The sequence below is a fragment of the Salvelinus fontinalis genome, unplaced genomic scaffold (assembly GCF_029448725.1).
Source record: "Salvelinus fontinalis isolate EN_2023a unplaced genomic scaffold, ASM2944872v1 scaffold_1084, whole genome shotgun sequence".
NCBI lineage: Eukaryota > Metazoa > Chordata > Actinopteri > Salmoniformes > Salmonidae > Salvelinus > Salvelinus fontinalis.
Genome location: NW_026601293.1, coordinates 35,476 through 58,628, shown reverse-complemented (window position 1 = coordinate 58,628; position 23,153 = coordinate 35,476). Strand labels below are relative to the sequence as shown.

Below are 23,153 nucleotides of genomic sequence, written 5' to 3'. Positions count from 1 at the left end.
TTGAAGGGACTCTACTCACAGTGTCTGTTCTGACTGGTGGTTGTTGTTGAAGGGACTCTACTCACAGCGTCTGTTCTGACTGGTGTTTGTTGAAGGGACTCTACTCACAGTGTCTGTTCTGACTGGTGGTTGTTGTTGAAGGGACTCTACTCACAGTGTCTGTTCTGACTGGTGGTTGTTGAAGGGACTCTACTCACAGTGTCTGTTCTGACTGGTGGTTGTTGTTGAAGGGACTCTACTCACAGTGTCTGTTCTGACTGGTGGTGGTTGTTGAAGGGACTCTACTCACAGTGTCTGTTCTGACTGGTGGTTGTTGAAGGGACTCTACTCACAGTGTCTGTTCTGACTGGTGGTGTTGTTGAAGGGACTCTACTCACAGTGTCTGTTCTGACTGGTGGTGGTTGTTGAAGGGACTCTACTCACAGTGTCTGTTCTGACTGGTGGTTGTTGAAGGGACTCTACTCACAGTGTCTGTTCTGACTGGTGGTTGTTGAAGGGACTCTACTCACAGTGTCTGTTCTGACTGGTGGTGGTTGTTGAAGGGACTCTACTCAGTGTCTGTTCTGACTGGTGGTGGTTGTTGAAGGGACTCTACTCACAGTGTCTGTTCTGACTGGTGGTTGTTGAAGGGATTCTACTCACAGTGTCTGTTCTGACTGGTGGTTGTTGAAGGGACTCTACTCACAGTGTCTGTTCTGACTGGTGGTTGTTGAAGGGATTCTACTCACAGTGTCTGTTCTGACTGGTGGTTGAAGGGACTCTACTCACAGTGTCTGTTCTGACTGGTGGTGGTTGTTGAAGGGACTCTACTCACAGTGTCTGTTCTGACTGGTGGTTGTTGGGGTTGAAGCGGTAGGAGGGAAGCTGTTCTATGTCAGCCTTGGTCAGTCCTCTGGGTTTGGCCTCGCCCAGACGCTCTGCTAGGTTCAACAGGGCCTGGAGGTCAGACAGGGGGGTTAAAGGTTAGAGGTCAGAGAAGAGCCGGTCTACCTACACAAGATAACTTCTTGTTGTCCTCCCATCTACCCTTGGTGCGTTCATTCCCTCGCCCTTGAGGACATAACAGCATTGGATTGATGTACACTATGCAGAACATGATATAGTGTACATCTACACACCAATCAACAGGTTTTAATCGTTTTAGCCCACTGAGCTGAAGCCTAGGCATTAGCTATTGGAACTAACACGAGGCTAGATGTGTCAGCCAACACTAGACTAGTTCATTAAAACTACCTCCACTACATTAGAGTTGACTAGACCATGTAGATGTATAGTTAGCTCTGTGGCTAGCTTACCTCCACTACACTACACCATATAGATGTATAGTTAGATCTGTGGCTAGATTACCTCCACTAGACCATGTAGATGTATAGTTAGCTCTGTGGGCTAGCTTACCTCCACTACACCATATAGATGTATAGTTAGCTCTGTGGGTAGCTTACCTCCACTACACCATATAGATGTATAGTTAGCTCTGTGGGTAGCTTACCTCCACTACACCATATAGATGTATAGTTAGCTCTGTGGGCTAGCTTACCTCCACTACACCATATAGATGTATAGTTAGCTCTGTGGGTAGCTTACCTCCACTACACCATATAGATGTATAGTTACCTCTGTGGCTAGCTTACCTCCACTACACCATATAGATGTATAGTTAGCTCTGTGGGTAGCTTACCTCCACTACACCATAGAGATGTATAGTTACCTCTGTGGCTAGCTTACCTCCACTACACCATAGAGATGTATAGTTACCTCTGTGGCTAGCTTACCTCCACTACACCATATAGATGTATAGTTAGCTCTGTGGGTAGCTTACCTCCACTACACCATATAGATGTATAGTTAGCTCTGTGGCTAGCTTACCTCCACTACACCATATAGATGTATAGTTAGCTCTGTGGCTAGCTTACCTCCACTACACTACACCATATAGATGTATAGTTAGCTCTGTGGCTAGCTTACCTCCACTACACTAGACCATATAGATGTATAGTTAGCTCTGTGGCTAGCTTACCTCCACTACACTAGACCATATAGATGTATAGTTAGCTCTGTGGCTAGCTTACTTCATAGTTCTCTACCTCTCCATCATCCACATCTAACTCTAGACTGATGGTAGGACCGACTGTAGGAACCACTGGAAGCATCGACCTGAGAGACAGGAGGGGGAGAGATGGAGAGACAGGGGAGGGAGAGGGGGTACATTTCAATAAACAAAATGATCACAATGCCTAATATAACATCATACAGTATTATACAATATAAACCCATGATTTGTTCCAACATGTACTGCATAGGTGCTGCTACAACAACAAGAGAAGAAGTAGTACTCACAGGAAGTAAGGCAGGAAGCCTGGGTGGTAGGGGGCCGGGGGCACGGTCTGCTGGGAGCGGTAACGACGCCCTGTGATTCGCCGAGGCATGAAGTGGGGGTACGGCTGGGAGAGGGACAGAGAAAGGAACGGTAAGAACCCTTCATAGAGGTAAGGACATGGTGTTCTCCATCTGTGTGTACATAGTGTTACTGTCACATGGTGTTCTCCATCTGTGTGTACATAGTGTTACTGTCACATGGTGTTCTCCATCTGTGTGTACATAGTGTTACTGTCACATGGTGTTCTCCATCTGTGTGTACATAGTGTTACTGTCACATGGTGTTCTCCATCTGTGTGTACATAGTGTTACTGTCACATGGTGTTCTCCATCTGTGTGTACATAGTGTTACTGTCACATGGTGTTCTCCATCTGTGTGTACATAGTGTTACTGTCACATGGTGTTCTCCATCTGTGTGTACATAGTGTTACTGTCACATGGTGTTCTCCATCTGTGTGTACATAGTGTTACTGTCACATGGTGTTCTCCATCTGTGTGTACATAGTGTTACTGTCACATGGTGTTCTCCATCTGTGTGTACATAGTGTTACTGTCACATGGTGTTCTCCATCTGTGTGTACATAGTGTTACTGTCACATGGTGTTCTCCATCTGTGTGTACATAGTGTTACTGTCACATGGTGTTCTCCATCTGTGTGTACATAGTGTTACTGTCACATGGTGTTCTCCATCTGTGTGTACATAGTGTTACTGTCACATGGTGTTCTCCATCTGTGTGTACATAGTGTTACTGTCACATGGTGTTCTCCATCTGTGTGTACATAGTGTTACTGTCACATGGTGTTCTCCATCTGTGTGTACATAGTGTTACTGTCACATGGTGTTCTCCATCTGTGTGTACATAGTGTTACTGTCACATGGTGTTCTCCATCTGTGTGTACATAGTGTTACTGTCACATGGTGTTCTCCATCTGTGTGTACATAGTGTTACTGTCACATGGTGTTCTCCATCTGTGTGTACATAGTGTTACTGTCACATGGTGTTCTCCATCTGTGTGTACATAGTGTTACTGTCACATGGTGTTCTCCATCTGTGTGTACATAGTGTTACTGTCACATGGTGTTCTCCATCTGTGTGTACATAGTGTTACTGTCACATGGTGTTCTCCATCTGTGTGTACATAGTGTTACTGTCACATGGTGTTCTCCATCTGTGTGTACATAGTGTTACTGTCACATGATGTTCTCCATCTGTGTGTACATAGTGTTACTGTCACATGGTGTTCTCCATCTGTGTGTACATAGTGTTACTGTCACATGGTGTTCTCCATCTGTGTGTACATAGTGTTACTGTCACATGGTGTTCTCCATCTGTGTGTACATAGTGTTACTGTCACATGGTGTTCTCCATCTGTGTGTACATAGTGTTACTGTCACATGGTGTTCTCCATCTGTGTGTACATAGTGTTACTGTCACATGGTGTTCTCCATCTGTGTGTACATAGTGTTACTGTCACATGGTGTTCTCCATCTGTGTGTACATAGTGTTACTGTCACATGGTGTTCTCCATCTGTGTGTACATAGTGTTACTGTCACATGGTGTTCTCCATCTGTGTGTACATAGTGTTACTGTCACATGGTGTTCTCCATCTGTGTGTACATAGTGTTACTGTCACATGGTGTTCTCCATCTGTGTGTACATAGTGTTACTGTCACATGGTGTTCTCCATCTGTGTGTACATAGTGTTACTGTCACATGGTGTTCTCCATCTGTGTGTACATAGTGTTACTGTCACATGGTGTTCTCCATCTGTGTGTACATAGTGTTACTGTCACATGGTGTTCTCCATCTGTGTGTACATAGTGTTACTGTCACATGGTGTTCTCCATCTGTGTGTACATAGTGTTACTGTCACATGGTGTTCTCCATCTGTGTGTACATAGTGTTACTGTCACATGTTGTTCTCCATCTGTGTGTACATAGTGTTACTGTCACATGGTGTTCTCCATCTGTGTGTACATAGTGTTACTGTCACATGGTGTTCTCCATCTGTGTGTACATAGTGTTACTGTCACATGGTGTTCTCCATCTGTGTGTACATAGTGTTACTGTCACATGGTGTTCTCCATCTGTGTGTACATAGTGTTACTGTCACATGGTGTTCTCCATCTGTGTGTACATAGTGTTATTGTCACATGGTGTTCTCCATCTGTGTGTACATAGTGTTATTATGAGTAGCTGCTGCCTTGGCAGGAACTAATGGGGATCCATAATAAACCCCAGGAAGAGTAGCTGCTGCCTTGGCAGGAACTAATGGGGATCCACAATAAACCCCAGGAAGAGTAGCTGCTGCCTTGGCAGGAACTAATGGGGATCCACAATAAACCCCAGGAAGAGTAGCTGCTGCCTTGGCAGGAACTAATGGGGATCCACAATAAACCCCAGGAAGAGTAGCTGCTGCCTTGGCAGGAACTAATGGGGATCCATAATAAACCCCAGGAAGAGTAGCTGCTGCCTTTGCAGGAACTAAATGGGATCCTTAATAAATACAAATACTTAGACGAGTGGCCGTGCAAGACAGCCCTTGGGCAGGTGTTTTGATGGCTAGCATGAGGTGTGGGTGAACAGCTCCTGTGACAGGGAGTCGTGATGAGAGAGGAACTGGAGGGGGGCAGGGAGGAAGGGTGAGAGAGGAACTGGAGGGGGGCAGGGAGGAAGGGTGAGAGAGGAACTGGAGGGGGGCAGGGAGGAAGGGTGAGAGAGGTACTGGGGGGGGGGGGGGGGGGGGGGGGGGCGTCTTACCACTCCGAACAGCTCCTGTGACAGGGAGTCGTGATGAGACAGGAACTGGAGGGGTGTGGAGGGGGGCAGGGAGGAGGGGTGGTGTCCTCCATGAGGGTAGTTGAACCCCCCTCCCACAGACAGGTGCTCTCCAAGCAGCTCCACCTCGTTCTCTATCCTCTGCAACGGCTATGACAGGGATACAAAGGGTTATGAAGGGTCATAAGCATACAAAAAGGGCTATGAAGGGTCATATGCCCTTTTAACATGCCTACAAAAAGGGCTATGAAGGGTCATAGGCATATTAAAGGGGCATACAAAAAGGGCTATGAAGGGTCATTGGCATACAAGGGGATTATGTGCTGTTACAACTTGTTCTCTAGTTTCAAGGGTTCTCTAGGCCTGGGGAAAAGTTTATAATAGATTCTAAAACGTATGTCAAGTCACTTTGACTAATTATAATTCAAGTCAAAGTGAGCACATTGTGAATAGAAAGCAATTTAAGATGTGAATATGAGACTGACTTAGTCACAGAATGCTTAAGCAAAACAGCAGCAACTTATCCAACCATGTAGTAACAATACTGATTCAACATTACAAACATGGTTAAAGGGCCCGGGCAGCACCACTACCTTAATGGTTAAAGGGCCCGGGCAGCACCACTACCTTAATGGTTAAAGGGCCCGGGCAGCACCACTACCTTAATGGTTAAAGGGCCCGGACAGCACCACTACCTTAATGGTTAAAGGGCCCGGGCAGCACCACTACCTTAATGGTTAAAGGGCCCGGACAGCACCACTACCTTAATGGTTAAAGGGCCCGGACAGCACCACTACCTTAATGGTTAAAGGGCCCGGGCAGCACCACTACCTTAATGGTTAAAGGGCCTGGGCAGCACCACTACCTTAATGGTTAAAGGGCCTGGGTAGTCCCATTGGGCGGCACACAATTGGCCCAGTGTCGTCCGGGTTAGGGGAGGGTTTGGACAGGGTAGGCCGTCATTGTAAATAAGAATTTGCTAACTGACTTGCCTAGTTAAATAAAAAGGTTAAATAAATAGAATACCACTACCTAGGTGGTTAAAGGGTCATTACATCTATTGCAGGATATTAAAAACAAACTAGAGTGGATCCTTGGAGAAACACAGACATTAAAAACAAACTAGAGTGGATCCTTGGAGAAACACAGACATTAAAAACAAACTAGACTGGGTACTTGGAGAAACCGTCATAAATACAATTCCTGATTATAATGAAAATCAGAGTGATGTGTTTCTTACCGATCTGGACTGTTGTGTCGGGAAGGGAAGGAAGTGTCCAGGTGGAGGGAGGTGGGGGGGGTGGTGAGAGAGGTGGGGAGGGGGGAGGAGGAAAGGGGGATCACTGGAGAGGAGGGAGGGAAAGGAGTAGGGCACAGGTAAATGCTGCACCGAACACGCCCCCAGCATCTGAAAGAGAGAGATGGAGAGAGGGAGGGGGAGGGAGAGGGGGAGAGATGGAGAGAGGGAGGGAGAGGGAGGGAGAGGGAGAGTGGGAGGGAGAGGGAGGGGGAGAGTGAGAGAAAGTGAGGTTTGATACTACTGTGCATGTCAATGATATATATCTGCATTTAATTATTTTTGCCACCAGGGGTCAGCAAACACAAGCAAGCAAGGAGTGGAATGACAGCTGACTGGTACCAGACTAGACCAAGGAGTGGAATGACAGCTGACTGGTACCAGACTAGACCAAGGAGTGAAATGACAGCTGACTGGTACCAGACTAGACCAAGGAGTGAAATGATAGCTGACTGGTACCAGACTAGACCAAGGAGTGGAATGACAGCTGACTGGTACCAGACTAGACCAAGGAGTGAAATGATAGCTGACTGGTACCAGACTAGACCAAGGAGTGGAATGACAGCTGACTGGTACCAGACTAGACCAAGGAGTGGAACGACAGCTGACTGGTACCAGACTAGACCAAGGAGTGGAATGACAGCTGACTGGTACCAGACTAGACCAAGGAGTGGAATGATAGCTGTCTGGTACCAGACTAGACCAAGGAGTGGAATGACAGATTACTGGTACCAGACTAGACCAAGGAGTGAAATGACAGCTGACTGGTACCAGACTAGACCAAGGAGTGATATGACTATTGACTGGTACCAGACTAGACCAAGGAGTGATATGATAGCTGACTGGTACCAGACTAGACCAAGGAGTTGAATGACTGACTGGTACCAGACTAGACCAAGGAGTGGAATGACAGCTGACTGGTACCAGACTAGACCAAGGAGTGAAATGATAGCTGACTGGTACCAGACTAGACCAAGGAGTGGAATGACTGCTGACTGGTACCAGACTAGACCAAGGAGTGGAATGATAGCTGACTGGTACCAGACCAAGGAGTGGAATGATAGCTGACTGGTACCAGACTAGACCAAGGAGTGAAATGACTATTGACTGGTACCAGACCAAGGAGTGGAATGACAGCTGACTGGTACCAGACTAGACCAAGGATTGGAACGATAGCTGACTGGTACCAGACTAGACCAAGGAGTGGAACGATAGCTGACTGGTACCAGACTAGACCAAGGAGTGAAATGACAGCTGACTGGTACCAGACTAGACCAAGGAATGGAACGATAGCTGACTGGTACCAGACTAAAAACAAGGAATGGAAAGATAGCTGACTGGTACCAGACTAGACCAAGGAATGGAACGATAGCTGACTGGTACCAGACTAGACCAAGGAGTGGAACGATAGCTGACTGGTACCAGACTAGACCAAGGAGTGGAATGACAGCTGACTGGTACCAGACTAGACCAAGGAGTGGAATGATAGCTGACTAGTACCAGACTAGACCAAGGAGTGGAATGATAGCTGACTGGTACCAGACTAGACCAAGGAGTGGAATGATAGCTGACTGGTACCAGACAAGACCAAGGAGTGAAATGAGTATTGACTGGTACCAGACTAGACCAAGGAGTGGAATGATAGCTGACTGGTACCAGACTAGACCAAGGAGTTGAATGACTGACTGGTACCATACTAGACCAAGGAGTGAAATGATAGCTGACTGGTACCAGACTAGACCAAGGAGTGGAATGATAGCTGACTGGTACCAGACTAGACCAAGGAGTGGAATGATAGCTGACTGGTACCAGACTAGACCAAGGAGTGGAATGATAGCTGACTGGTACCAGACTAGACCAAGGAGTGGAACGACAGCTGACTGGTACCAGACTAGACCAAGGAGTGAAATGATAGATGACTGGTACCAGACTAGACCAAGGAGTGAAATGACAGCTGACTGGTACCATACTAGACAAAGGAGTGAAATGACTATTGACTGGTACCAGACTAGACCAAGGAGTGGAATGACTGACTGGTACCAGACTAGACATTTGTATCTGAAAGGTTATAAATGTTGTGCCCTCTTGAACATGACCCAGGAGAACCATTTCAAGGACTGTCGTTAAGGTGGTAGTGTTGTACTGAAGACGACACACACACACACACACACACACACACACTACTGTCTCTACTCACAGGGTGGTAGTGTTGTCCTGAAGACGACACACACACTACTGTCTCTACTCACAGGGTGGTAGTGTTGTCCTGAAGACGACACACACACACACACACTACTGTCTCTACTCACAGGGTGGTAGTGTTGTCCTGAAGACGACACACACACACACTACTGTCTCTACTCACAGGGTGGTAGTGTTGTCCTGAAGACGACACACACACACACTACTGTCTCTACTCACAGGGTGGTAGTGTTGTCCTGAAGACGACACACACACACACTACTGTCTCTACTCACAGGGTGGTAGTGTTGTCCTGAAGACGACACACACACACACTACTGTCTCTACTCACAGGGTGGTAGTGTTGTCCTGAAGACGACACACACACACACACTACTGTCTATACTCACAGGGTGGTAGTGTTGTCCTGAAGACGACACACACACTACTGTCTCTACTCACAGGGTGGTAGTGTTGTCCTGAAGACGACACACACACACACACTACTGTCTCTACTCACAGGGTGGTAGTGTTGTCCTGAAGACGACACACACACACACACACACACACTACTGTCTCTACTCACAGGGTGGTAGTGTTGTCCTGAAGACGACACACACACACACACTACTGTCTCTACTCACAGGGTGGTAGTGTTGTCCTGAAGACGACACACACACACACACACACACTACTGTCTCTACTCACAGGGTGGTAGTGTTGTCCTGAAGACGAAACACACACACACACACTACTGTCTCTACTCACAGGGTGGTAGTGTTGTCCTGAAGACGACACACACACACACACACACACACACACACTACTGTCTCTACTCACAGGGTGGTAGTGTTGTCCTGAAGACGACACACACTACTGTCTCTACTCACAGGGTGGTAGTGTTGTCCTGAAGACGACACACACACACACACTACTGTCTCTACTCACAGGGTGGTAGTGTTGTCCTGAAGACGACACACACACACACACTACTGTCTCTACTCACAGGGTGGTAGTGTTGTCCTGAAGACGACACACACACACACACACACACACACACACACACACACTACTGTCTCTACTCACAGGGTGGTAGTGTTGTCCTGAAGACGACACACACACACACACACTACTGTCTCTACTCACAGGGTGGTAGTGTTGTCCTGAAGACGACACACACACACACACACACTACTGTCTCTACTCACAGGGTGGTAGTGTTGTCCTGAAGACGACACACACACACACACACTACTGTCTCTACTCACAGGGTGGTAGTGTTGTCCTGAAGACGACACACACACACACACTACTGTCTCTACTCAAAGGGTGGTAGTGTTGTCCTGAAGACGACACACACACACTACTGTCTCTACTCACAGGGTGGTAGTGTTGTCCTGAAGACGACACACACACACACACACACTACTGTCTCTACTCACAGGGTGGTAGTGTTGTCCTGAAGACGACACACACACACACACACACACACTACTGTCTCTACTCACAGGGTGGTAGTGTTGTCCTGAAGACGACACACACACACACACACACACACACTACTGTCTCTACTCACAGGGTGGTAGTGTTGTCCTGAAGACGACACACACACACACACACACACACACTACTGTCTCTACTCACAGGGTGGTAGTGTTGTCCTGAAGACGACACACACACACACACTACTGTCTCTACTCACAGGGTGGTAGTGTTGTCCTGAAGACGACACACACACACACACACTACTGTCTCTACTCACAGGGTGGTAGTGTTGTCCTGAAGACGACACACACACACACACACACACACACTACTGTCTCTACTCACAGGGTGGTAGTGTTGTCCTGAAGACGACACACACACACTACTGTCTCTACTCACAGGGTGGTAGTGTTGTCCTGAAGACGACACACACACACACACACACTACTGTCTCTACTCACAGGGTGGTAGTGTTGTCCTGAAGACGACACACACACACACACTACTGTCTCTACTCACAGGGTGGTAGTGTTGTCCTGAAGACGACACACACACACACACACACACACTACTGTCTCTACTCACAGGGTGGTAGTGTTGTCCTGAAGACGACACACACACACACACTACTGTCTCTACTCACAGGGTGGTAGTGTTGTCCTGAAGACGACACACACACACACACTACTGTCTCTACTCACAGGGTGGTAGTGTTGTCCTGAAGACGACACACACACTACTGTCTCTACTCACAGGGTGGTAGTGTTGTCCTGAAGACGACACACACACACACACACACACACTACTGTCTCTACTCACAGGGTGGTAGTGTTGTCCTGAAGACGACACACACACACACACTACTGTCTCTACTCACAGGGTGGTAGTGTTGTCCTGAAGACGACACACACACACACACACACACACACACACACACACACACACACACACTACTGTCTCTACTCACAGGGTGGTAGTGTTGTCCTGAAGACGACACACACACACACACTACTGTCTCTACTCACAGGGTGGTAGTGTTGTCCTGAAGACGACACACACACACACACACACACACTACTGTCTCTACTCACAGGGTGGTAGTGTTGTCCTGAAGACGACACACACACACACACTACTGTCTCTACTCACAGGGTGGTAGTGTTGTCCTGAAGACGACACACACACACACACACACACACACACTACTGTCTCTACTCACAGGGTGGTAGTGTTGTCCTGAAGACGACACACACACACACACACACACTACTGTCTCTACTCACAGGGTGGTAGTGTTGTCCTGAAGACGACACACACACACTACTGTCTCTACTCACAGGGTGGTAGTGTTGTCCTGAAGACGACACACACACACACTACTGTCTCTACTCACAGGGTGGTAGTGTTGTCCTGAAGACGACACACACACACACTACTGTCTCTACTCACAGGGTGGTAGTGTTGTCCTGAAGACGACACACACACACACACTACTGTCTCTACTCACAGGGTGGTAGTGTTGTCCTGAAGACGACACACACACACACTACTGTCTCTACTCACAGGGTGGTAGTGTTGTCCTGAAGACGACACACACACACACTACTGTCTCTACTCACAGGGTGGTAGTGTTGTCCTGAAGACGACACACACACACACTACTGTCTCTACTCACAGGGTGGTAGTGTTGTCCTGTACTGAAGACCACACTGCAGGCTGGGATCTGTTGTTGAGAGGAGCAGACAGGAGGGAGGTGCTGTCCTGTATACAGAGGAGTTACCAGACCATGATGAGAAGGGACAGGAGTCACCGTGTAGGAGACTGGGACTGAGGCCTGTTGGAGAGAGAGAGAGTTAATATATAGGAGACTGGGACTGAGGCCTGTTGGAGAGAGAGAGAGTTAATATATAGGAGACTGGGACTGAGGCCTGTTGGAGAGAGAGAGAGTTAATATATAGGAGACTGGGACTGAGGCCTGTTGGAGAGAGAGAGAGTTAATATATAGGAGACTGGGACTGAGGCCTGTTGGAGAGAGAGAGAGAGAGAGAGATAATATATAGGAGACTGGGACTGAGACCTGTTGGAGAGAGAGAGAGAGAGATAATATATAGGAGACTGGGACTGAGGCCTGTTGGAGAGAGAGAGAGAGAGTTAATATATAGGAGACTGGGACTGAGGCCTGTTGGAGAGAGAGAGAGAGTTAATATATAGGAGACTGGGACTGCGGCCTGTTGGAGAGAGAGAGAGAGTTAATATATAGGAGACTGGGACTGAGGCCTGTTGGAGAGACAGAGAGTTAATATATAGGAGACTGGGACTGAGACCTGTTGGAGAGAGAGAGAGAGAGAGAGAGAGAGAGAGAGAGAGAGAGAGAGAGAGAGAGAGAGATAATATATAGGAGACTGGGACTGAGACCTGTTGGAGAGAGAGAGAGAGAGAGAGAGAGAGAGAGAGAGAGTTAATATATAGGAGACTGGGACTGAGGCCTGTTGGAGAGAGAGAGAGTTAATATATAGGAGACTGGGACTGAGACCTGTTGGAGGGAGAGAGAGAGAGTTAATATAGGTCCCCTCGTCCCTCCCTCTCCCAGTCTAACCTGTTCATGTAGGTCCCCTCCTCCCTCTCTCTCCCAGTCTAACCTGTTAATATAGGTCCCCTTTTCCCTCTCTCCCAGTCTAACCTGTTAATATAGGTCCCCTCCCTCTCTCTCCCAGTCTAACCTGTTAATATAGGTCCCCTTTTCCCTCTCTCCCAGTCTAACCTGTTAATATAGGTCCCCTTTTCCCTCTCTCCCAGTCTAACCTGTTAATATAGGTCCCCTCCTCTCTCTCTCTCCCAGTCTAACCTGTTAATATAGGTCCCCTCCTCTCTCTCTCTCCCAGTCTAACCTGTTAATATAGGTCCCCTCCTCCCTCTCTCTCCCAGTCTAACCTGTTAATATAGGTCCCCTCCTCCCTCTCTCTCCCAGTCTAACCTGTTAATATATGTCCCCTCCTCCCTCTCTCTCCCAGTCTAACCTGTTAATATAGGTCCCCTCCCTCTCCCAGTCTAACCTGTTAATATAGGTCCCCTCCCTCTCCCAGTCTAACCTGTTAATATAGGTCCCCTCTCTCTCTCTCCCAGTCTAACCTGTTAATATAGGTCCCCTCCTCCCTCTCTCTCCCAGTCTAACCTGTTAATATAGGTCCCCTCCTCCCTCTCTCTCCCAGTCTAACCTGTTAATATAGGTCCCCTCCTCCCTCTCTCTCCCAGTCTAACCTGTTAATATAGGTCCCCTCCCTCTCCCAGTCTAACCTGTTAATATAGGTCCCCTCTCTCTCCCAGTCTAACCTGTTAATATAGGTCCCCTCCTCCCTCTCTCTCCCAGTCTAACCTGTTAATATAGGTCCCCTCTCTCTCCCAGTCTAACCTGTTAATATAGGTCCCCTCCTCCCTCTCTCTCCCAGTCTAACCTGTTAATATAGGTCCCCTCCTCCCTCTCTCTCCCAGTCTAACCTGTTAATATAGGTCCCCTCCTCCCTCTCTCTCCCAGTCTAACCTGTTAATATAGGTCCCCTCCCTCTCCCAGTCTAACCTGTTAATATATGTCCCCTCCTCTCTCTCTCTCCCAGTCTAACCTGTTAATATAGGTCCCCTCCCTCTCCCAGTCTAACCTGTTAATATAGGTCCCCTCCCTCTCCCAGTCTAACCTGTTAATATAGGTCCCCTCCCTCTCCCAGTCTAACCTGTTAATATATGTCCCCTCCTCCCTCCCTCTCCCAGTCTAACCTGTTAATATAGGTCCCCTCCTCCCTCTCTCTCCCAGTCTAACCTGTTAATATAGGTCCCCTCCTCTCTCTCTCTCCCAATCTAACCTGTTAATATATGTCCCCTCCTCCCTCTCTCTCCCAGTCTAACCTGTTAATATATGTCCCCTCCTCCCTCTCTCTCCCAGTCTAACCTGTTAATATAGGTCCCCTCCTCTCTCTCTCTCCCAATCTAACCTGTTAATATATGTCCCCTCCTCCCTCCCTCTCCCAGTCTAACCTGTTAATATAGGTCCCCTCCTCCCTCTCTCTCCCAGTCTAACCTGTTAATATAGGTCCCCTCCTCTCTCTCTCTCCCAATCTAACCTGTTAATATAGGTCCCCTCCTCCCTCTCTCTCCCAGTCTAACCTGTTAATATAGGTCCCCTCCCTCTCCCAGTCTAACCTGTTCATGTAGGTCCATGACCATGGTTCCTTGCTGCTGTGTGTGGTGGTGAGCCGCTTGATGAGAATGATGGACAGCAGGGTGCAGTAACCGTGGAGACAGGGCGGGGGGGTGGAACGCTCGAGGTTCCTCCACGCCCCCTCCGGCAGGGGCTGGGGGCTGGCCGTAGGGGGGAGGAGGGGGGTGAGGGTAGCTCTGGTGGGGGTGAGGGTAGTGGTGGCGGTAGCTTTGGTCCTGGGGGTCCAGTCGGATGGAGGGGGGAGGAGGGGAGGGGTGGTGGGGAGGAGGAGGAGGAGGGTGGTGACGGGGGGTACGGGAGAGACGGCCACGCTGGCGACGTGCTGGAGGACTGGAGGAAAGGAGGGGGGAGAGTTAAGTCTTCATCATTCTGATACGTATTATCCATCAACACAATATCATCATCATCATCATCATCATCGTTAGCTCTTACTGGTCCATATTGACTACTGAGCAAACAGAGCTCAGCATTCCAAACTGACTCACTTGCTCGCTAACAGACTAGCTCGCTAACAGACTAGCTCGCTAACAGACTAGCTCGCTAGCTGACTAGCTCGCTAGCTGACTAGCTCGCTAGCTGACTAGCTCGCTAGCTGACTGACTAGCTAGCTAACTGACTAGCTAGCTAACTGACTAGCTAGCTAGCTAACTGACTAGCTAGCTAACTGACTAGCTAGCTAGCTAACTGACTAGCTAGCTAGCTTACTGACTAGCTAGCTAGCTTACTGACTAGCTAGCTAGCTAACTGACTAGCTAGCTAGCTAACTGACTAGCTAGCTAGCTGACTAACAAACAAACAAAGTAACCAAGCTGAAAAGCACAGTACCAGGTGCGGTAACAGTCTTACCTGTGTCTGTGTCTGACAGGTGTATGGCAGCGCTCCTGGTGGTAGTGGGGGTGGGGGTTAGGGGGAGGTCTGCGACTGTGGGGCAGCTCCCACGGCCTCATTGGTGGAGAGGGGTTGGAGGGTGGGGCCACCGTGGAGAGATCCAGCACTGATTGGCCAGATAGTCTCTGACGCTTTGGACTGGGGCTGTCCTCATTCTGTTGGAAGGGATGGGAAGAAAATGGAGAGGAGAGGGGGAGAGCGAGGAGGAGGGTGAGGGGGAGAGCGAGGATGAGGGGGAGAGCGAGGATGAGGGGGAGAGCGAGGATGAGGGGGAGAGCGAGGATGAGGGGGAGAGCGAGGATGAGGGGGAGAGCGAGGATGAGGGGGAGAGCGAGGATGAGGGGGAGAGCGAGGATGAGGGGGAGAGCGAGGAGGAGAGCGAGGAGGAGAGCGAGGAGGAGAACGAGGAGGAGGAGGGTGAGAGCGAGGAGGAAGAGGGTGAGAGCGAGGAGGAAGAGGGTGAGAGCGAGGAGGAAGAGGGTGAGAGCGAGGAGGAAGAGGGTGAGAGCGAGGAGGAAGAGGGTGAGAGCGAGGAGGAAGAGGGTGAGAGCGAGGAGGAAGAGGGTGAGAGCGAGGAGGAAGAGGGTGAGAGCGAGGAGGAAGAGGGTGAGAGCGAGGAGGAAGAGGGTGAGAGCGAGGAGGAAGAGGGTGAGAGCGAGGAGGAAGAGGGTGAGAGCGAGGAGGAAGAGGGTGAGAGCGAGGAGGAAGAGGGTGAGAGCGAGGAGGAAGAGGGTGAGAGCGAGGAGGAAGAGGGTGAGAGCGAGGAGGAAGAGGGTGAGAGCGAGGAAGAGGAGGGTGAGCGGGAGGAGGAGGAGGGTGAGCGGGAGGAGGAGGAGGGTGAGAGGGAGGAGGAGAGATAAACCAAGGTTAGTTTCAGATACCACCTATAACTCCATCATGAATCAGAGATGCAGCAGACCCTCTGATTAACAGTCCATATTGTTGCTCAGTAACACACAAGCCCCATTCTACCTCCATATTGTTGCTCAGTAACACACAAGCCCTATTCTACCTCCATATTGTTGCTCAGTAACACACAAGCCCTATTCTACCTCCATATTGTTGCTCAGTAACACACAAGCCCTATTCTACCTCCATATTGTTGCTCAGTAACACACAAGCCCTATTCTACCTCCATATTGTTGCTCAGTAACACAAGCCCTATTCTACCCCCTTGTTGTTGCTCTGTAACACAAGCCCTATTCTACCTCCATATTGTTGCTCAGTAACACAAGCCCTATTCTACCTCCATATTGTTGCTCAGTAACACACAAGCCCTATTCTACCTCCATATTGTTGCTCAGTAACACACAAGCCCTATTCTACCTCCATATTGTTGCTCAGTAACACACAAGCCCTATTCTACCTCCATATTGTTGCTCAGTAACACACAAGCCCTATTCTACCTCCATATTGTTGCTCAGTAACACAAGCCCTATTCTACCCCCTTGTTGTTGCTCTGTAACACAAGCCCTATTCTACCTCCATATTGTTGCTCAGTAACACAAGCCCTATTCTACCTCCATATTGTTGCTCAGTAACACACAAGCCCTATTCTACCTCCATATTGTTGCTCAGTAACACACAAACCCTATTCTACCTCCATATTGTTGCTCAGTAACACACAAGCCCTATTCTACCTCCATATTGTTGCCCAGGGTATTTCCTCCGTGAGTGAGAGACATGAATACAGGCCCATATGAGAGTCATCTCAAGTTGAGATGCAGTGAGACGTACTTTCACAGACACAGTTGGGGAACACTTTTCAGTCAGCGGTGAGTCACTTACTTACCGGAAAGAGCTCGCTCACACGCTCTCACACACACACACACACACACACACACACACACACACACACACACCAGCTCATGTGCGATTCACACCAGTGTTCATTTCATCAACTACAGTGACTAAAATGTCCTTCAAAACACCTATATTTCAGTGGCAATTGAAGAGACTGTAACCGACTAATTAGACCCAGAAACAACTACAACTAAAAAGGAACAATAATTTTTCATTCTGGTTAACTAAAACAAAGTCAATTATCTCCGACTCAAATATGTTATTTGCAATCTGGTGACAACTAATCATTGATGCAAACAAGGCACACACCATGGCTACCCCCCCAGTGGTAAGACACACACCATGGCTACACCCCCCCCCCCCCCCCAGTGGTAAGGCACACACCTTGGCTACCCCCCCCCAGTGGTAAGACACACACCATGGCTACCCCCCCCCCAGTGGTAAGGCACACACCATGGCTACACCCCCCCCCCCCCCAGTGGTAAGGCACACACCATGGCTACCCCCCCCCCCCAGTGGTAAGACACACACCATGGCTACACCCCCCCAGTGGTAAGGCATACACCATGGCTACACCCCCCCCCCCCCCCAGTGGTAAGGCACACACCATGGCTACCCCCCCCCCCAGTGGTAAGGCACACACCATGGCTACCCCCCCCCCAGTGGTAAGACACACACCATGGCTACCCCCCCCCCAGTGGTAAGACACACACCATGGCTACCCCCCCCCCAGTGGTAAGACACACACCATGGCTACCCCCCCCAGTGGTAAGACACACACCATGGCTACACCCCCCCCCCCCCCCCCAGTGGTAAGGCACACACCATGGCTACCCCCCCCCCCCAGTGGTAAGGCACACACCATGGCTACCCCCCCCCCCCCCAGTGGTAAGACACACACCGTGGCTACCCAACCCCCCCAGTGGTAAGACACACACCATGGCTACCCCCCCCCCCCCCCCCCCAGTGGTAAGGCATACACCATGGCTACACCCCCCCCCCCCCCCAGTGGTAAGGCACACACCATGGCTACCCCCCCCAGTGGTAGGGCACACACCATGGCTACCCCCCCCAGTGGTAAGGCACACACCATGGCTACCCCCACCCCCCCAGTGGTAAGGCACACACCGTGGCTACACCCCTCCCCCCCATTGATAAGGCACACACGATAGCTACCCCCCCCCAGTGGTAAGGCACACACCATAGCTACCCCCCCCCCCCCAGTGGTAAGGCACACACCATGGCTACACCCCCCCCCCCCCCAGTGGTAACGCACACACCATGGCTACCCCCCCCCCCCCCCCCGACGTTACAGAACAGACTGGATCCTGATGTCTAGTGAGACGTTACAGAACAGACTGGATCATGATGTCTAGTGAGACGTTACAGAACAGACTGGATCATGATGTCTAGTGAGACGTTACAGAACAGACTGGATCATGATGTCTAGTCTACTGAGACGTTACAGAACAGACTGGATCATGATGTCTAGTCTACTGAGACGTTACAGAACAGACTGGATCATGATGTCTAGTCTACTGAGACGTTACAGAACAGACTGGATCATGATGTCTAGTCTACTGAGACGTTACAGAACAGACTGGATCATGATGTCTAGTCTACTGAGACGTTACAGAACAGACTGGATCATGATGTCCACTGAGACGTTACAGAACAGACTGGATCATGATGTCCACTGAGACGTTACAGAACAGACTGGATCATGATGTCCACTGAGACGTTACAGAACAGACTGGATCATGATGTCTAGTCTACTGAGACGTTACAGAACAGACTGGATCATGATGTCTAGTCTACTGAGACGTTACAGAACAGACTGGATCATGATGTCTAGTGAGACGTTACAGAACAGACTGGATCATGATGTCTAGTCTACTGAGACGTTACAGAACAGACTGGATCATGATGTCTAGTCTAGTGAGACGTTACAGAACAGACTGGATCATGATGTCTAGTCTAGTGAGACGTTACAGAACAGACTGGATCATGATGTCTAGTCTACTGAGACGTTACAGAACAGACTGGATCATGATGTCTACTGAGACGTTACAGAACAGACTGGATCATGATGTCTACTGAGACGTTACAGAACAGACTGGATCATGATGTCTAGTCTACTGAGACGTTACAGAACAGACTGGATCATGATGTCTAGTCTAGTGAGACGTTACAGAACAGACTGGATCATGATGTCTAGTCTAGTGAGACGTTACAGAACAGACTGGATCATGATGTCTAGTGAGACGTTACAGAACAGACTGGATCATGATGTCTAGTGAGACGTTACAGAACAGACTGGATCATGATGTCTAGTGAGACGTTACAGAACAGACTGGATCATGATGTCTAGTGAGACGTTACAGAACAGACTGGATCATGATGTCTAGTGAGACGTTACAGAACAGACTGGATCATGATGTCTACTGAGACGTTACAGAACAGACTGGATCATGATGTCTACTGAGACGTTACAGAACAGACTGGATCATGATGTCTAGTCTAGTGAGACGTTACAGAACAGACTGGATCATGATGTCTAGTCTACTGAGACGTTACAGAACAGACTGGATCATGATGTCTAGTGAGACGTTACAGAACAGACTGGATCATGATGTCTAGTCTAGTGAGACGTTACAGAACAGACTGGATCATGATGTCTAGTCTACTGAGACGTTACAGAACAGACTGGATCATGATGTCTAGTGAGACGTTACAGAACAGACTGGATCATGATGTCTAGTGAGACGTTACAGAACAGACTGGATCATGATGTCTAGTGAGACGTTACAGAACAGACTGGATCATGATGTCCACTGAGACGTTACAGAACAGACTGGATCATGATGTCTACTGAGACGTTACAGAACAGACTGGATCATGATGTCTAGTCTACTGAGACGTTACAGAACAGACTGGATCATGATGTCTAGTGAGACGTTACAGAACAGACTGGATCATGATGTCCACTGAGACGTTACAGAACAGACTGGATCATGATGTCTAGTGAGACGTTACAGAACAGACTGGATCATGATGTCTAGTGAGACGTTACAGAACAGACTGGATCATGATGTCTAGTGAGACGTTACAGAACAGACTGGATCATGATGTCTAGTCAGACGTTACAGAACAGACTGGATCATGATGTCTAGTCTAGTGAGACGTTACAGAACAGACTGGATCATGATGTCTGCTGAGACGTTACAGAACAGACTGGATCATGATGTCTAGTCTACTGAGACGTTACAGAACAGACTGGATCATGATGTCTACTGAGACGTTACAGAACAGACTGGATCATGATGTCTAGTCTACTGAGACGTTACAGAACAGACTGGATCATGATGTCTACTGAGACGTTACAGAACAGACTGGATCATGATGTCTAGTGAGACGTTACAGAACAGACTGGATCATGATGTCTACTGAGACGTTACAGAACAGACTGGATCATGATGTCTAGTCTAGTGAGACGTTACAGAACAGACTGGATCATGATGTTCTAGTGAGACGTTACAGAACAGACTGGATCATGATGTCTAGTGAGACGTTACAGAACAGACTGGATCATGATGTCTAGTCTACTGAGACGTTACAGAACAGACTGGATCATGATGTCTAGTCTACTGAGACGTTACAGAACAGACTGGATCATGATGTCTACTGAGACGTTACAGAACAGACTGGATCATGATGGTCTACTGAGACGTTACAGAACAGACTGGATCATGATGGTCTACTGAGACGTTACAGAACAGACTGGATCATGATGTTCTAGTGAGACGTTACAGAACAGACTGGATCATGATGTCTAGTCTAGTGAGACGTTACAGAACAGACTGGATCATGATGTCTAGTGAGACGTTACAGAACAGACTGGATCATGATGTCTAGTGAGACGTTACAGAACAGACTGGATCATGATGTCTAGTCTACTGAGACGTTACAGAACAGACTGGATCATGATGTTCTAGTGAGACGTTACAGAACAGACTGGATCATGATGTCTAGTCTACTGAGACGTTACAGAACAGACTGGATCATGATGTCTAGTGAGACGTTACAGAACAGACTGGATCATGATGTCTAGTGAGACGTTACAGAACAGACTGGATCATGATGTCTAGTGAGACGTTACAGAACAGACTGGATCATGATGTCTACTGAGACGTTACAGAACAGACTGGATCATGATGTCTAGTGAGACGTTACAGAACAGACTGGATCATGATGTCTACTGAGACGTTACAGAACAGACTGGATCATGATGTCTAGTGAGACGTTACAGAACAGACTGGATCATGATGTCTACTGAGACGTTACAGAACAGACTGGATCATGATGTCTACTGAGACGTTACAGAACAGACTGGATCATGATGTCTAGTCTACTGAGACGTTACAGAACAGACTGGATCATGATGGTCTAGTCTACTGAGATGTTACAGAACAGACTGGATCATGATGTCTAGTGAGACGTTACAGAACAGACTGGATCATGATGGTCTAGTCTACTGAGACGTTACAGAACAGACTGGATCACGATGTCTAGTCTAGTGAGACGTTACAGAACAGACTGGATCACGATGTCTAGTCTAGTGAGACGTTACAGAACAGACTGGATCACGATGTCTAGTGAGACGTTACAGAACAGACTGGATCATGATGTCTAGTCTAGTGAGACGTTACAGAACAGACTGGATCATGATGTCTAGTGAGACGTTACAGAACAGACTGGATCATGATGTCTAGTGAGACGTTACAGAACAGACTGGATCATGATGTCTAGTGAGACGTTACAGAACAGACTGGATCATGATGTCTAGTGAGACGTTACAGAACAGACTGGATCATGATGTCTACTGAGACGTTACAGAACAGACTGGATCATGATGTCTACTGAGACGTTACAGAACAGACTGGATCATGATGTCTAGTCTAGTGAGACGTTACAGAACAGACTGGATCATGATGTCTAGTCTACTGAGACGTTACAGAACAGACTGGATCATGATGTCTAGTGAGACGTTACAGAACAGACTGGATCATGATGTCTAGTCTAGTGAGACGTTACAGAACAGACTGGATCATGATGTCTAGTCTACTGAGACGTTACAGAACAGACTGGATCATGATGTCTAGTGAGACGTTACAGAACAGACTGGATCATGATGTCTAGTGAGACGTTACAGAACAGACTGGATCATGATGTCTAGTGAGACGTTACAGAACAGACTGGATCATGATGTCTACTGAGACGTTACAGAACAGACTGGATCATGATGTCTAGTGAGACGTTACAGAACAGACTGGATCATGATGTCTAGTGAGACGTTACAGAACAGACTGGATCATGATGTCTAGTGAGACGTTACAGAACAGACTGGATCATGATGTCTAGTGAGACGTTACAGAACAGACTGGATCATGATGTCTACTGAGACGTTACAGAACAGACTGGATCATGATGTCTAGTGAGACGTTACAGAACAGACTGGATCATGATGTCTAGTGAGACGTTACAGAACAGACTGGATCATGATGTCTAGTGAGACGTTACAGAACAGACTGGATCATGATGTCTAGTCTAGTGAGACGTTACAGAACAGACTGGATCATGATGTCTAGTGAGACGTTACAGAACAGACTGGATCATGATGTCTACTGAGACGTTACAGAACAGACTGGATCATGATGTCTAGAGGGGCGTTACAGAACAGACTGGATCATGATGTCTAGTGGGGCGTTACAGAACAGACTGGATCATGATGTCTAGTGAGACGTTACAGAACAGACTGGATCATGATGTCTAGTGAGACGTTACAGAACAGACTGGATCATGATGTCTAGTGAGACGTTACAGAACAGACTGGATCATGATGTCTAGTCTACTGAGACGTTACAGAACAGACTGGATCATGATGTCTAGTCTACTGAGACGTTACAGAACAGACTGGATCATGATGTCTAGTGAGACGTTACAGAACAGACTGGATCATGTCTAGTGAGACGTTACAGAACAGACTGGATCATGATGTCTACTGAGACGTTACAGAACAGACTGGATCATGATGTCTACTGAGACGTTACAGAACAGACTGGATCATGAT

General features: G+C 48.3%; 1 protein-coding gene across 1 annotated transcript; it reads right to left on the bottom strand.

Moving 5' to 3' along the window:
- Window positions 1-814: 814 nt before the first annotated feature.
- LOC129848655 (E3 ubiquitin-protein ligase RNF38-like) lies at window positions 815-15,417 on the bottom strand (the record flags this gene model as incomplete). Its single annotated transcript, XM_055915754.1, is given in 8 exon segments — window positions 815-936; window positions 2,070-2,154; window positions 2,338-2,441; window positions 5,142-5,309; window positions 6,400-6,567; window positions 11,798-11,956; window positions 14,314-14,662; window positions 15,179-15,417. Coding segments are annotated over 8 exon segments (1,394 nt in total), but the record flags the coding sequence as incomplete, so codon positions are not given.
- Window positions 15,418-23,153: the final 7,736 nt, after the last annotated feature.